The following is a 17,188-nucleotide window of genomic DNA, read 5'->3' as shown; positions in this document are numbered from 1 at the left end:
TTTCCCTTAGGTGCTTCTCTTGATGCTTATATTTGCAAGTTAAATTTTCCATTCAAGTCTGGTCTTTTCATCAAGAACTCTTGAAGGTCCTCTGTCCTCTATCTCATTGAATGTCCAATTTCCCCCCTGAAGGATTATGCTCAGTTTTGTTGGGAAGGTGATTCTTGGTTGTAATCCTAGATGCTTTGTCTTCTGGAATATCATATTTCAAGCCCTCTTATCCTTTAATGCAGAAGTTGCTAAATCTTCTATTATCCTGACTGTGACTTCACCATACGTGCATTGTTTCTTTCTGGCTGCTTACAATACTTTCTCCTTGACCTGGGAACTCCGGAATTTTGCTGTAACATTCCTGGCAATTTTCTCTTTGTGATCTCATTCAGGGGGTGATGGATGGATTCTCTCAATTTTTATTTTATCCTCTGTCTCTAGAATATCAGGGCAGTTTTCCTTGATAATTTCTTGAAAGATGATGTCTAGGATCTTTTTTTTTGATCATGGCTTTCAGGTAGTCCAATAACTTTTAACATATTTTCCTTGATCTATTTTTCCATACCAGTTTTTTTTTCCAATAAGATATTTCACATTGTCTTCTATTTTTTTCATTCTTTTAGCTTTGTTTTATTGGTTTCTTGGTTTTGCGTAAAGTCATTAGCTTCCATTTATTCCATTCCAATTTTTAAGGAATTATTTTCTTCAGTGAGTTTTTGGACCTCCTTTTCCATTTGGCCAATTCTGCTTTTTAAGGCATTCTTCTCCTCATTGGCTTTTTGGATCTTTATTTGCCATTTGGTCTAGTCAATTTTTCAAGGTGTCATTTTCTTCACTTTTGGAATCTCCTTTATCAGGCTGTTGACTTATTTTTTCATGATTTTATTTCATCAGTATCATTTCTCTTCCCAATTTTCCCTCCATCTCTCTTACTTGATGTTCAAAATCCTTTTTGAGCTTTTCTTTTGGCCTGAGACCAATTCATATTTTTCTTAGAGACTTTGTATGGAGGAACTTTGACTTTATTGTCTTCTTCTGAGTGTGTGCTTTGCTCTTCCTTGTCACCATAACAACTTTCTACAGTGAGAGGTGTTTTTTCCCATTGTTTGCTCATTTTGCTACCCTATTTATTGAATTTTAATTGTTAGTTAAAGTAGGGCTCTGTTTCCAAAGTGGAGGGTGTACTGTCTCAAGCTTCAGGGATTTTGTGCAGCTATTTTCAGAGATACTTCCTGGGACCTATAAGTTTTCAGGTCTTCCAAGGTGATGTGATCTAATGAGAAGTGTATACTCCTCTCCTGGTGCTCTGGTCTGTGAGTGACCACAAGCACTCTTTTCTGGCCTGGAAATGTGATGAGGGTCTCTCCTGCACTGCTGCCACAAGCTCTGCTATACTAGTGCTTTCCTTACCCTGGGACTGCCACCCAGGACTGGGACCCAGAACCAAGTGTGGACAATGCAACAGAGTCCTGCCTCAGTGCTAGGAAAGAGACCCTTATAATCTCCTTCTGACCAGTTGTTCAATCCCCTTACCGTCTGTGGGCTGGAAGCACCAAAAGTGACCACTGCCACTGCCACTGCTGATTCAGTCACTCCCATCACAAAGCCTGCTCCTGTCACCCCCAAAGCCTGTGCTGTGTTGATGGGACCTGTGCTGGACTGTGCTCTACTTTTGCCCTGGCACAACAGACCTTTCCTGCTGATATTCTAAGTTGCTCCTGGTGTCTGTGGGCCAAGAGGTCTGGAAACTCTCAGCTGCCAGATATTCAGTCGACCTGAGGTCTGCTCCAGGCTCACCAGGGCCCATTTTGCACTGGCACAGCCTGTGCTGGACTGCACTCCTCTCAGCCTGGTGCAACAGCTTTCTTGCTGACCTTACAAGTTGTCTTTGGCTGGAAATTTGTTTCACTCTATGGTTTTATGGGTCTTGTTGCTCTAGAATTTGTTTAGGGTCATTTTTAATAGTATTTGGTAGAGTTTGGAGGAGAGCTCAGGTGAGTCCCTGCCTTTACTCCACCATCTTGGCTCGTGCCATGTAGCTTTTAATGTTATTGCACTCAATTAACTAAACTGAGAGGGACTCACCATGGGAAGACTTGCTTTCTAATTATTTTTCCCACCACTTCTTCCTGTTGAGTTCCTATTCATCCCCTAAAGTCTAACTAAATTGTCATCTCCTTAGTGAAGATTTTCTTTAAATACTTAAGTAATGTCACTGTTTTTAGTTATCCTATAAACCTTTATTTATCTCTCTCCAATGCTCATATCATTTACCATTTGCATTACAGTTATTTGTACATGTGCCATATTTGCTCTTATGGTATAAATTGCAGAAGTTCAGAGAATGTGTCTTATCTAAATTTTGTATTTCTCCTGTGCCTAGCTTAATGATCTTAACAATAAAAAATTCTTCCATTGATATTGTAACAAAATATATACTGATGTTCTTCCAAATGCAGTGTCTTGACCTTACCACTCCACTTTCTCAATAGATAGAAATGGTTCAATTACTGGATTATTGCATCTGGGAGACTGACAAGGGGAAGAAGGAAAATCATACCTATTTCTCTATTTCAGCATGGGAAGGAGGAAAGATTAGGAGGGGTATTTTTTTTTTTGCTTTTTTGTTCTTTTATTTTTAAATTTTTTATTTCTTATATTTTGTACTTTAATAAAAGCAGAAAAGCTCCATTTTTAAAATTATATGACAGTTTTTACTTTTAATCATTGATCTCATTTTTACTTATTATTTGACTGATTCACAAAAACTAGATAATGCAAAAAAAGGTTAGAAGCATTCAATATCAGGAAGTTATTCACCTCTATGAAAATACATTAAACTCAATTAAAAAGCAGCATGTATAATACTTGGGATTCAATCAAAGGAGGAGAAAAAAAGGTGACATGATTGGAATGTTAACAGTGCCATAGTTAGATAAGAAAATCCATGGTAAGGCAGGATATAATTATGACAGAAGACTTAGAATGCATAGTTATCTGTAGGCTGTCAGTTTTTCCTAATGATAAAGCAGATTAAAATTTTTTAGCTGAATTATAGATATTTCAGATGCTAGAGGAAGTGATGGGAAATATATTTTAAAATCTTATTCTAAAAACAATGAGGAGGAACTAGGTGGTTAAGTAGAAATTCTAATTTGTGGGGTATTACTCATGCCATCTTAGTGCACATGACCATATTTTACTAATTCAGACAGTGAGGTTTGTTGATATTAAGTGACTTGTCCAAGATAACACTTTTAAGAAGTAAAGAGTATTTAAACCTAGTTTCTGCAACATCAAATCTAGTATTCTTTCTATTCTACCACCATTTTTGCATATTTTATGGTTGTAAGCTTAAAATCTTTTACTATACCTTTGGACGGAAAGCATGTTGAGTGAATCTAGATATCTGTATGTCTTGGAAAAGATTTTCAGATGGGCATTTTGTTTAACATTAAAATTATCTATATGATTGTGAAAAATGGAGTGCTTAAGTCCAACATGATCCAACCTACCTTAGAATTTTTAAAATTACAACTCAAAGGCCAATGGAAAGATATAATTGGGCTATGCCATAAACTATGAATTACTTGAGAGAAATGGAAAACAACAACAACAACAAAAATACTGTCAATAAGAAACATGCAAAGGAAAAAGGAGTTGACTTCCTTGGTATTGAGACTCAGAACAAAATATGAAAAATATGAGCCATTCACTTGATTCCCTTGATATAAGAAAATAGTAAGGGAAATTATTCCCATCTATTTGGGTTTCTCAACTATGAATCATTATGGAAAGACATCAGTGGGGTCAGGACAAATAAAAAAAATAGTATCATACATCAAACAATGTATCAAAGTTTTAAAATAAATTTGGAAAGCTGGAGATAAGGGACATAGCATGAAGAAGGGCTATTATGTAAAGAATTGCATTGTGAAAGAAAGGTGCTACAAATTATCATGAAATAGCATATAGTTCAGATTTACTGGTTTTGGACCAAACTGTTATGTCACTGAAATATAAACCTATGTATTTCAGCACTTAAGTATCTTGATTTCATTAGGATGAGCACTCCCTCCATGGATTCAGACAGTGTAGAGTCTTCAACAGCTCCTGTGGTGGATAATACTTATCACTTTGAGGCTAACATGGTGATCGTTTCCGAGCCTAACTAAACTGATCATCAAGTGACAGGCCTACCACTCATCATCAGACCTTTCCTTGGCATAGCTTTCAATCAAATAAGGTTATGTCCTTGTCATGAAGAAATTTAGTGAAGAACTTCAATTGATTCACTTTTAGTTTATCTCCTTTCCCCTCTGCTTTGAAGATTTTAAATATAGTTTACCTCCTGCTGTATTTTTACCTACACATCAAAAAATGTTTCATTAACATTCTGATCCAAAATCTCTAAAGAATCCAAATAACTGGTCATTTTTTAGTTCTGCACAGAGCATTCAAAATTTTATTATACACTTCTGATCAATTGTGTTAATTTTAATTAAGTAGCAAAAATTATAAAGTGATAAGTTTTATTTTTGTGTGAGATATTTACAGAATAATATTTCCAACTGTGCAAATGCCTTATAGAGTCTAAAATCAGCAAATACGTAGCTATCAAGACTAATGGACTGAGGCACCATTGCAGAAAAAAGAAAATTGCACGTAGTCTCCTGAACTATTTTGAGACACACATCTCAGTTCAAAAGGGAATGTGGAGGGGGCAGCTAGGTGGTACAGTGAGTAGAGCACTGGCTCTGGAGTCAGGAGGCCCTGAGTTCAAATCCAGCCTCACACACTTGACACACTTACTAGCTGTGTGACCTTGGGCAAGTTATTTAACCCCAACTGCCCTGCCAAAAGGCAAAATGAAAAAAACAAAACGAAACAAAAAAAGGGAAAACGTGGAGTAGAGGCTAGACCATTAAGCAGAGGAAGATTTATTAGGAAGCTATATACCTCAGTGTCTTTCAGGGGTCTAAGGATGCTAGTGTTTGCATGTGTTCAGGCTTTTATGTAAGTATTTATTTTTCTCCAATCCTTACTCAGTTCCATTGAACTCCCTAGAATGTTTCATCCAAAAAAAATCACAAAATAAAAACAACAGCAACAAAGTAAGTCATTTGATTCAACATGACAAGTATTTAGTAAGTGCCCACTGTTGTTAATCATTGCAATGAATAAGAGAACTATACCGGGCAAAGAGCATTAAACTTTGAAGATAAAGATATAAACCTGAGTTCTTTCTCCCTTGATTATGAATTGTATGTCTCTGGGTCATGACTTACTTCTCTCCCCTTTAAAATGAGAATAATACTTCTATGCCACATACTTTTCTAAGTTGTTATTGTGAAAGTATTTGGTAAATACAAAAGTGCTATGTACTTGGGAGTCAGTATTACTATTTTTACTACTACTACTACTAATAATAATAATAAACAGATAGCATTTTATATAACACTTTAAGATTTGCAATCTGCTTTACAGATTTTTTCCTCAAAACAACCCTCAGAGGTAGTTGGTTTCTGCATTTTACTAATGAGTAAACTAGAGTGAAGTGATGTGCCCAGGGTCATATAGCTAGTAAATGTTTGAGGTCACATTCGAACTCAGATCTTCCTGACTCTGTGTCCAGGACTCTATCTGCTGTGCCTCCTAGCAGCATTTTATTTTGACTCCTTAAGTTTGCAAGTTGCAGAATATTTGCTAGTCTACACTGATGGAAGGAATTTCCTCATCAGCAAACTAAGTATACCAGTGAAATTACAATTCCACACTACTGATGCTGTTGTTCCTACAACTACTATCATTCCTTCCATCCTTAACATTGTCAATATGAAGTTTGATTATAGTAGGAGTTCTTAACCTAGATTCAATAAACTCATGATTTAAAAAAAATATTTTGATAAGTATACTTCAATAGAGTTGGTTTCCTTCGTAATCTTACACATTTTATGCATTTAAAAACATTATTCTCAGATGGATTCATGAGACTGTCAAAGAGCTCCACAACACAAAAAGGGTTTAGTGCTTTTGATTTAGAGTAGTGGTCACTTTTGGATTGCCAGTATAAAAGCAAACTTTTGGATTAATAAAATGGATAATAATGGATTTAGAAACCATTCAAACAAAATTATTTATAATAACAGTTACACACATCCTGAAACATCAGTGATGAATACTTGCTTGTCAAAAAAGAATCAAGAGAACTGACAGATATTTTCATATCACATAAAAATCATGTTAAAAGTTAAGTAAATAAGTGCTTTTTGAAAAAAAAATGTCAACGAGCAGTTAGGTGGCACAGTGTATAGATCATCAGTCCTGGAGTCAGGAGAACCTATCTTCAAATCCAGCCTCAGTCATTTGACACTTACTAGCTGTGTGATCCCGGGCAAATCACTTAATCCTGATTGTCTAAAAAACCCTTTATTTAATTAGATTTTTTTTTATTTTTAGTTTACAACACTTCGTTCTACATGTTCTTGAGTTTCAATTTTTTTCTCTTCCCTCCCCCACCCTGCCCACCCAAAACAGCATGTGGTCAGACATAGATTCTATATAAAACTTCATATTAAACTTATTTACACAATAGTTGAGTTGCAAAGAAGAATTATGGCCAATGGAATGAATCATGAGAGAGAAGAAACAAAACCCAAAAAGAAGAGGAAAAAAAGAGAGCAAATAAGTTTGCCTCAATCTGCATTCAGACTCCACAGTTCTTTTTCTGGATGTAGCTAGCTTTTTCTATCATGAGTCCTATGGACCTGTCTTTGAGCCTGGTATCACTGAGGAGAGCCAATTCTGTCAAAGTTAGTCATCACAGAATCAATGTCTGTAGTTGTGTACAATGTGCTCCTGATTCTGCTCCTCTCACTCAGCATCATATCACATAGGTCTTTCCAGGTTATTATGAAGTCTGTATCTTCCCCATTTCTTATAGTACAATAGTATTCCATTACATTCATATACCAGAACTTGTTCAGCCATTCCCTAATTGATGGGCATCGCCTTGATTTCATGTTCTTTGTCAGCACAAAAAAGATCTGCCATAAATATTTTTGTACATACAGGTCCCTTTCCCACTTGTGTGATCTCTTTGGCATACAGCACTAGGAGTGGTATTGCTGGGTCACATGGTATACACATTTTTATAGCCCTTGGGGCATAGTTCCAAAGCTCTCCAGAATGGCTGTATCTGTTCACAACTCCACCAACAATGTATTAATGTTCCTATTTTTCCATATCCTCTCCAGCATTTATCATTTTCCTGTTTTGTCATTTTAGCCAATCTGCCAGGAGAGATGTGGTACCTGAGTGTTGTTTTGATTTGAATTTCTCTAATCAGTAGTGATTTAGAGCATTTTTTCATATACCTGTAGATATCTTTAATTTCTTCCTCAGAAAACTGCCTGTTCACATAGTTTGACCATTTCTCAATTGGGGAATCAATTGTATTCCTATAAATTTGGCTCACTTCCCTGTATATTTTAGACATGAGGCCTATATCAGAGATATTGGTTGTAAAGATTTTTCTCAAAAAACAAACTTTTACAGAGCAATAGATGGATAGCTGATAGTTTGTATGAGTCACTGTTTTTTATTAATCAAAGAATTTCAATTAATTTACTTCTGAATTAATCCTATAAAATGGCTAAGATCCCAAAAAGAAAATAAGGGCCCCTCGATGATATCCTTGTGCTTTCAACTAGTTATATGCTGACAAAGAAGTGTCAAACAGAAGACTAAATCATAAGAATTTCATTATTGAATAGAAGTTATTGTAAAAATGTCATTGTTATCAAGAGTTATAAAATATTCTTCCTTAATGAGCCTAGACTTGCAAATTTTGTAAGGAAAAAGTAGTAACTGCCATCCATTACTGGAGGTTGTAAAATTTTGGCACTTATTGAATACCCATGAAGAAATGATCTCGTGGCCAGGATTTTATACCAAAAACTGAATAACCTCCATAAGCGGAGAGTACAAATCTCTTTATTAGAAATAAAAGTCCCCAAATTTCCTTAAGAATTAAACAAATAGGTTGTACTGGAAGTGGCATGCAATAAAAGATAAAATGGTGGCTCATTAATACCTAGACACAATGGTAGCCCATGCAGTTATATAAACAAGATTTTTAATCAATATAGCCAGCTAAAATATTTAAAATTTCCAATTTTGCAAAACAAAATCATTTAAGCAGTGTCTATGACTCAAATTTCTACCCAATCCTACATATTATTGCTGATTTTCCTTAAGTTCAGATTTCACCATTTCACTCTTTTAATCAACTCCGTTGACTTGCTGGTGTCTCAGAATACAATACAAATTGTTCTTGTTAGTTTTCAATGTCCTTTTCAAACTAGCTCCAATCTGTCCTTTGAACTTCATTTAATGTTACTACCCTTCTAGCATTCTATGATGTAGACAAACAGTTCTTCTGTTTCTCAAACATGGCACTTTACCATCCTTGGTCCTTTTCACTGGCTGTCTCCCAAACCTGGTGAGGCTGGGCCTCACCTCTATTTCATATACTCTCTCTCTTCTTTCCTGATTGCAAGTCCAGCACTGTGTTATACATGAAGTCTTTCCTGATCTCTTATAACCTTTCTAAATCATCTTGTATGGAATAACTTTGATTTTTTTAATACTTTCTCTATTCATTCATTATGCACATATAAGCACTTGTTTACCCCCAATAGAAAGCAAGTTCTTTGAAAATAGGGATTATTTCATATTTTGTGTTTCAATCTATATTACTTAGCACAGTACTTGGGCACATAGTAAGCATTTAATGCTTATTGGTTGCTCATTGATGCTTTGTTAATTGATTTACATGGAATTAAAGTTCTCAAAAAGTAGAGAAAGCAGAAGTAATCTACAAATAAGATGAAGTACATAACATCTTCATCATTATGCCTGCTACTAGAGTCTTTTTGAGCATGTTTTCTGTGAGACAAGAGGAAATGAACACATATCCCCAAAATAAATTTTATTTACTTTTGCAGTAGTCTGCAAAATATAAAAAAAGGTAAACGTATAATATTATCATAGGGATTCCTCCTCAGACTTTTCTTCAAATTCCATAAAATATAAGATGATAATAAATATAGCAACCATTGCTACTACTGTCTCACTACTACTGCCACTATCACTACTACCATTATCACTACTACTATCCCTATGACTGCTTCTTCTCCTCTTCTTCCTCCTACTGCTGCTGCTATTCTTATTCCTACTATTCCTCTTCCTTCTCCTCCTTCAAAAAGCTGTGCAGGGCCCTTGTGCAAGCCTTGATCTCTTTAGAAACGAACTATTACGATAGCCTTGTGGTTGGTCTCCCTTTCTCAAGTTGCCCCCTATGCCAATCTACCTTCACTCTGCTTTCATATTGATCCTTCTAAAACACATTTCTGACCATGTCACCTCCCTATTCACGTCTTATGTTTTGCTTCATAAACTGGCTCCTTCCAACCACTCTTTGTTTAGAAAAAATCTGGGCCTAGATAATACTTATATCAATTTAGCTTTGAGATAAGATGGAACTAGATAGTTTTAAAGAAAAAATTTTTTTTTGGTGACCAATCTATGGTGATAGTTAAATCTCAATGAAATGATATTGCTAAAAATAATATCCACCATTTTCTATCCTAGACTCTTTTTCCAAATATAATTGGCATATGATGTATGGTGCTTGTGTCTATTGTGCATATACCTCAAATATTTGTATCTAATCAAGAGAAAACTTTTTTAATTTTTTTTTAATTTTTGCTTATTTTTAATAAGAATAAAGGAAATAGAATCAGGGAGCTAAACATTACCTAATTCTCGAGATTTATAGACAAGAAGAAACTGTCTATCTGTTAGCAATTCTTCCTCAATAATTTCTCTTATACTTTTTGAAATTTTTCATTTCATTTATGTGATCCCCCAAATCATGAGAGCACAGCCATTATGCTTCTCTGACCACTATAGGTTATGAGTCTGATTTCACAATTACATGTCAGCTCCTCGAGTGCCAGGATTGACTCATTTTTTATGTTTGTATCCTCAAAGACATATAAAAGATATTATTTGAATTCTGTACAAAAGTGTATTTATTTTGCTTATTAATGATTTCTTTCTGAATTTCAAGTATCAGTCAATTCATAAATACCAGCAAATTCAATGTGAATTAGCATAATGAAATTATTTTCATTAATCACATGAGATTGTATTGAATAAAGTGGAGTTATTTTCCAGTACTATGGAAATTAGAGAAATTTGAAACATAGAAGACTGAATAAATCTCTAAATCTAGTTCTAAATACTATGATCTGGATGTAATTATAGTGGGGCAACTCAGTCTTTCCCAAACATGCTCAATGTGCTTTGACAAAATCTAGCCCTGAACATCCATTTTTTCCTTCTCCTAGCCTTAGGTGGCTATTTCTTTGAGTCTCTCTCCTTTTAAGAATTTTTGAACAGAAGTTCACAATTTTTATGGAGTCTGAAGTCCAAAAGAATTAAGTTCAAATACAGTTTCAGACACTTACTAGTTGTGAGACCATGGATGACTCACTTAATCTCTATCTTCCTCAATTTCCTTATCTGTAAAATGAGGATATTAATAGTAACTACTTCCTAGGGATGTTGAAAGTATTGAATGAGAAATTTAAGTATTTAGTACAGGAACTGGCACATAGTTAGGCACTTGATAAATTACTGTTTCTTTATTTCTCTTCTTCACTCAACTCCAGCTCAAATTGTCTTTAAAAGCTGGCTAGAGGAAAACTTTCAAGCAGCTTTTCACTGGTTCATTTTTTTCCTGTTTACCCGTTCTGCCAGAATTGATAGTTTTAGCTCTTCATGACACCAAGAACATGGCAGAGTCGGTAGTTGAGTGTAGGGCAGTACTGTTACTAATGGTACTAGGAATGGACATGGCCTTGAAAGAGATAGAACAGCTGGATTTTGGAGAGAATTACAGAAAAGAAGTTGGAGTAATCTCAAAGATATATTTTATTTTTTTTTTTGGAAATACCAATTAGGGCCAGGCTCATACAAGGAAACAGGAGATAATTCTCTTCCTCAATATTCTTTCTCTTTTACTACATTTTTTTTTTGTGAACCAGGCATCCAGGGGTAAGAATAGTGCTCTTACAACAGTTTTCCTGCATTACAAGTGATGCAGAACGCTTTTCTGGTCTTAAATAACCTTAATGTTTTCCTTCTGAGGTTATCTACTATTTCAGTTATTTATGTACTGTTTGCTCATGGTGGTTTATATATTGTCTGCCCCTTAAAATTATAAACTTCTTTAAAGCTGTTGCATTTTTTTTATATCTTCAGTATTAAGCACAATTTCTGGCACGATAGTAGATGCTTAATAAAATACTTGTTGACTTAAATTGTAGCATTTTTGAGGCTAACCTGGCAACTTAATCCTTATGTTTCTTTTAGAAAATACCTCCTGAAATAAAAAAAGCTAATATATCATCTGTCTATTCATCCATCTATTTTCTCTGTCCATCTCTCTCTCTCTCTCTATCTATCTCTCTATCTATCTCTCTCTCTCATTACCTATATACTCCATCTATCTATTTTCTTTTTATACACCTAGCTATCTGTCCAAACATCTATTTTTAATTGATTTTTTCATCTACGTCGACCGATTTAACACTGTTTTCCCAAGTTATCTAGGCCAGAAGTGCTGAAGATATTCCCAGTTCCACTACTGTTCCACTCTGTCTTCCACTCCTCCCTTTGCCCCCACACTATATGAATGAGGAACATTGTGCAGATAGGGCATAGCCCAGTGTAGCTCAGTACTTTCAAACTCTGATAAACATCATCCTCAGTCTTCCCGATATTTGTTATGGACTCATGTTACTGTGCCTAGCTGTAGATCATTTTTTTATAATGCACAATTCATGCAAATTATATGTAGTCTATAAACAGCATACTTTTATAAACACTACTCTAACAAATTCTAAAAATATTCTTTTCCTTAAATCAATAAAAACAGGCACCTTCATTATCAGTCATATCAGATAAATCCACTTAACTTCTTTGCTAAATTTCTGGCACATATTACCTTTTCAGAGTTTTTATTCTGGAAATTATTGATGCACACAAGAAATGTGATTATATCCAAGAGCCAGGAGCTACATTTCTCCATCTAAGGGCAGCACTATATTTCCTACACAGTAGGGAATTCTGCATTCTTTTACATGGGCTACAGATTGACTTGACAATGAAGAGCAATTTCTCAAACAGTTTTGATCATGCAGTCTAACTTATAAACCAGATCATCCTCTAAGTGGTGTGCATCAATTTTACCACTTGGTATTCATTATATTACAATCCCCACTAAAAATCTTTCTCCAAATATTGAGATTGGCACATAGATATGCAGTTACCATTTATGAAAGTAAACATTTTTTCAACACCATACTCTCTAGAGTCTCATTTCATTCTGAATGCCAAAAACTAGTTAAAATGGTATTTGGAACTAGATTCTCCAAAACCTTCAAAATTTCCAGAAGGTGGGAAACACACACCATATCTTTTATCTTCTATGCTTATGGTTTGGCTCTTCCTGCAAGGAAGTCCACATGCTCACACAATTTGCTTTCAGAAAAAAGCAATGAAAAATGAATAACTGAAGTCCAGCCAATTCTTAATGTCAGTTTGACACATGATCATCTACAGCTTACTTTGGGGACTTGTTAGGAATTAAATATACAGTTCATGAAATGAAATATCTTTTTTTCAAGAACTATCATTTCTTACAGTAAGCACATTCATTCAACAATCATTTATTAAGCTCCTATCATGCTCTAGGAACTATTTTAAGCAATAGTTATGTAAGCAGGTATTTTATTATATTTTTTAAACTTATTTAACATTATTTTATTGATTATTATCTATATTGAATTAGTTCTACTATGTTTGCCAATCTGTATTAGAAAGGCTATGCGACAGTTGTTGAGACTGGTGATTTCTCTTGAATAAAAGAAAGCTGTTTTAATTATTCCAGCACTTCAAAACAATATTGGATCTGTAACATCCTCCACTTGGTCACGCCCTATAATGATGCAGACTGTAGTCTGGATCAAATTAAATCATAATTGTAAAGTGCTTACTTTAGTGCCTAGCATATAAGAAGTACCATATAAATATTATTTAATATTATTATTATTAAGTATTCTATGTAGAATTCCTTAATCTTCTTAATCTCTTAGAATACCAATGATCTACTTATTATTTTTACTTTAAATTTAAAAGAACTTATGAAACTTCAGTTTATTCAATAGAAAATTAAAATTATTGTGAAGTCTTATATATTTCTTCTTCTTGATTAACTACTTACACTTTATTTTATCAAATATTTTCCTATCCAATGTAGTCTCTCCTTGAAATACATCCCGAAACATGAAGCTAGCTAATCATCTGAAAACACCACTTTCATCCTGCCATTTCCCTATTTTTCAAAATGACTCCCCATTTTCTATAAGATAAATCTTCATGTAATATCCAAAGCTATACACATGGTGGCTCCAAGTTCTCAGTCAAAATCCTTAATTTCAGTTAGACAGTCTACCTGTTTTCTTGCTTCCTAAAAAGGCATATTTGATTCACCTTATATTTATCATACTTATTAGTCAAAAACGGATTTAGTAAATACATATTGTGTACTAGAGATTGTGCTAAGCATGGGGCGCTATATAGGAATGTAAAAAAAAAACCAACAGTATTTGGCCTCAAAAAGCTCACTATCTAATGAGAGAGGCAACATGAAAATAAATGCATATAAAAAAAGATATGCAGGAAAGAGAAGTGATCATCAGAGGGAAGGCACTAGGATCAGAAGGATAGGGAAATATCCTGTGGGATTTTAGCTGGCACATGAAGAAAACCAAGGAAACTAGTATGTGTAAATGAAGATGGAGAACATTCCAGGAATTGGAGATAGACAGAAAAAAATGCCTCAGTCTGAGAGATCAAGTGTCTTGTTCAGAGAACAGCAAGGAGTCTAGTGATCAAAAAGTACAAGAATGGTATGTGTGAGATGTAAAAAGACTGGAGAGATAGTGGGTGGAAGGATAAGTTATGAAGGCGTTTGAAATGCAGAGCAGAGGATTTTGTATGTGATCTTGGAGGTTATAAAGAGCCACTGGATTGCAACAATCTAAAATGTACAGGGGGAGTGGCATGGTTGGATTTATACTTTAGAAAAGTTATTTTGGTGGCTAAGTGAAGGATTGATTTGAACGGGGGTTGAATTTTGGCAGCCAGACAAGCCAACAGGCTATTTTAACAGTTTGGGCATGAAGAAATGAATGCCTGCAGCATGGTAGTAGAAATAGCCAAGGAGAGTAGAAAGCATATTCAAGGTCTGTTGCAAAAGTGAAATTGACAGGCCTCAGCAACATATTAGATATGGAAGGCGGGGTGTGTGAGGGATAGGGAAAAGTTGAGGATGACACAAGCATTGCAAGCCTGTGGGAATGGCAGTATATTGATTCTCTCAGGATTTTCATTGAGAGTAATAGGGAAGTTTGGGAGCAACCCATGTGATCTGATGAGATCACCAAGTAAAGCAGCATAGACTAAGAAGAATGGACTCAGTGAATGGCCTTTTTTTATTTTTCAGTGAAATATGAGGCAAGCTTCTTGTCTGAGTAGATAGGGAGGGGAAAAGGGAAGCCATAGAAATTTTGAAATTTCTACCTTTATTCAGCAGCTGATATGTAGAAGTTAAGGCAGTAGATAGTGGGAGTGACCCAAGGTTGAGGCTTGGCAGGAAACAACTGGCAATATAAGGGGTAAAGGACTGAAGACTTTACCAGCAGGAGTAAAATAACTCAGTTCAATCAGTCCAGAGAGTCTCAGCTCTCACTCCAGAAGTGACCTGAAGTTTCTAGAATAGTAAGTTGGGAATGGGGATATGACAGAAGTTCTATAGGCAGATGTTTTTTCCAAGTCTTTCCCTTCAGGAACCTGAAGAGAGGCTGCAATTGCCAACTTGTATCTCAGTAGAAGCAAGAAAAATCCCAGGATCTCTCACTTTGACTGTTTTCAACAACTCTGTATGCTGGCTCCTCTCACTTCACATAAAGTATACCTTGTCCATATCATTGAGAATCATATAATCAGTAGGGTCAAAAGGAATGATATTGTTCCTCTGTGGGGAAAAGTTTTATTCCTATGATACATTTTTCTTATTTTTGATTAATGAATTTTAAATGTTATTTAAAAGAGTTTTTTAAAGTTATTATACATTTGAGTTAAAATGCTGCCAATATTTAATATTAACCAAAAGATTTCATCAAATACGCACATATGTGTATACATAGGTATATACATACACATACATGCATATAGACATACATATATACACACACACATATTTATATATACACGCAGATACGTGTGTGTGTGTGTGTGTGTGTGTGTGTGTGTGTAATTCTTACCTAGGATGAACGCAACCTGAAAACATTAAGCAAAGATAGACCTAGACTTTCATTCAGTTTTTGTGTTTGGCATCTTTAATAAAAAATGCTTACCTTGCCTACATATTGAGTGTCTGTACCTGTATACTCTTCCAGCAAAAAAAACTGATTCCACATCCAACCACGCTTGGCTCGGCGTAGCATTTTCCCATGCTCTTCTGAGAGACTGAGGGTCCTTTCTCTTTGCAAATATCTGTTCATTCCTTCTTGCAAAGGTGTCAGGTCAACCATATGAAGCATACAGATCCAAATAAATAAAGAAAGGCAGGAACAAGTCCTCATTATGTGTGATTTTGACAGGATGTCGAATTCAATATTTCTTCTGTTTCTCTCTCTCTCTCTCTCTCTCTCTCTCTCTCTCAACACACACACATACACACACACACACAGTTTCAAATGCTGTCTTCTTTTTCAAAAGACCTGTAAAATGGGCAAAAAATTAAAAGATTATAGGTTAGTTTGAAAAATCATATGGTCCAATTCAACTATTAAGATATTGATAAGTACAATGCACGACTGAAATAAAATATCAACAGCTTCTTCAATCCTATACAGTAATTGAAAACTAATGTCACATCTGGGAGCGGACACAATAATCAATAGTCATTACATCATAAAAGAATGAGGCTAAATAATGTCTTAATAGCTTCATTGTCAAAATGTAAATTATACACACATTAATGTGGCTTATGCTGAAAATGCACTTTGGGAAAGTATGTCACTTCATATTCCTTTTTGTCTAGAAAATTAGGAATCTATAGTACAAATCTATGAATTGTAGGAGCAAATTGGAGGATAGAAAGCTAGGTCACTTTCCCCTGATAATCAATCATGAATCTTGTCTCCAAAAGATTTATACCTATTATTATCCCCCTATGTTCTCCAGGTCTGCTATGCAAGTTATCAAACACTCTCATTAAGAGCCTGGATGTGACCACTCAGAGGAGATGTAACCTAAATACTACGCAAGCACCCATGGCAACACTTGTACAGATATTGTAGGAAAAATTCTTATCTTCCCTCCCCTCTTTCCAAGTACACTGAAGCTGCCCACAGCAACACCACCACAGGGTGACAGACATACCTCTTTACATTATTCCCTCTAAACATTCTGGTGATCTGCTTAATCAGGTTTACAAATTTGTGTTATCCTCAAGTCCTTACAACTGCTAACCTGTACGTGCAATCAATTGTAAATCATGTAATTTTTCCCTTCATCTCTTGGATATGTTTCTCTTTCTCTAGTCTTCGGTGCTGGCCAACTTCTATACCTAGGATTCACTCCCTCCCCTATTCTACTTCACAGAATCCCTTTCTTCCTTAAAATCTGTTCCTCAAGCAGTATTCTCTACATAAAGCTTTTCCTGAATCTGAACCTACTAGAACCTTTTCTTCCCAGACTATTTTGTATTCAGTCTTTTTTGCTTATTTGTATTTTTCTCTTTATAATTATTCATTCTATACTTACTTATGCAGTTATTTTCTTTCCATTTAGAATGTAAGCTCCCTGTGTGTAGCAATTTTCAAATTCTTTGTATTTATATCCCTGGTAGCTAGTGCAAAACAAATACTTGTTGATTGATTGATTGGTGGATGCACTAAAGAGGAAAGAAACTTGGGGGGCAGAGCAAAGATGGTGGCTGAAAAGCAGGGACTTGTGTGAGCTCCCCTCGCAGGTCCCTCCAAAAACCTATAAAAAT

The 17,188-nt window shown here is 35.2% G+C and overlaps 1 protein-coding gene across 5 annotated transcripts in view; it reads right to left on the bottom strand.

Annotated features, from left to right (window-relative positions):
* CDH9 (cadherin 9) overlaps positions 1 to 15,770 on the bottom strand; it is a 182,768-nt gene extending 166,998 nt beyond the window's left edge. For 3 of the 5 annotated variants that reach the window (XM_036764997.1, XM_036765001.1, XM_036764993.1), the window contains exon 1: positions 15,543 to 15,723. In XM_036764997.1, coding sequence (XP_036620892.1) covers positions 15,543 to 15,719 — 177 coding nt within the window. In that variant the 5' untranslated portion in view covers positions 15,720 to 15,723. Of the gene's footprint in view, positions 1 to 15,542 lie in introns of all 5 variants that reach the window. The other 2 variants (XM_036764988.1, XM_036765007.1) reach the window with 2 other exon arrangements.
* Positions 15,771 to 17,188: the final 1,418 nt, after the last annotated feature.

This window comes from Trichosurus vulpecula, chromosome 1 (assembly GCF_011100635.1).
Source record: "Trichosurus vulpecula isolate mTriVul1 chromosome 1, mTriVul1.pri, whole genome shotgun sequence".
NCBI lineage: Eukaryota > Metazoa > Chordata > Mammalia > Diprotodontia > Phalangeridae > Trichosurus > Trichosurus vulpecula.
The sequence above is the reverse complement of the archived record's forward strand: the minus strand, read 5'-3'. Positions and strand labels throughout refer to the sequence as shown.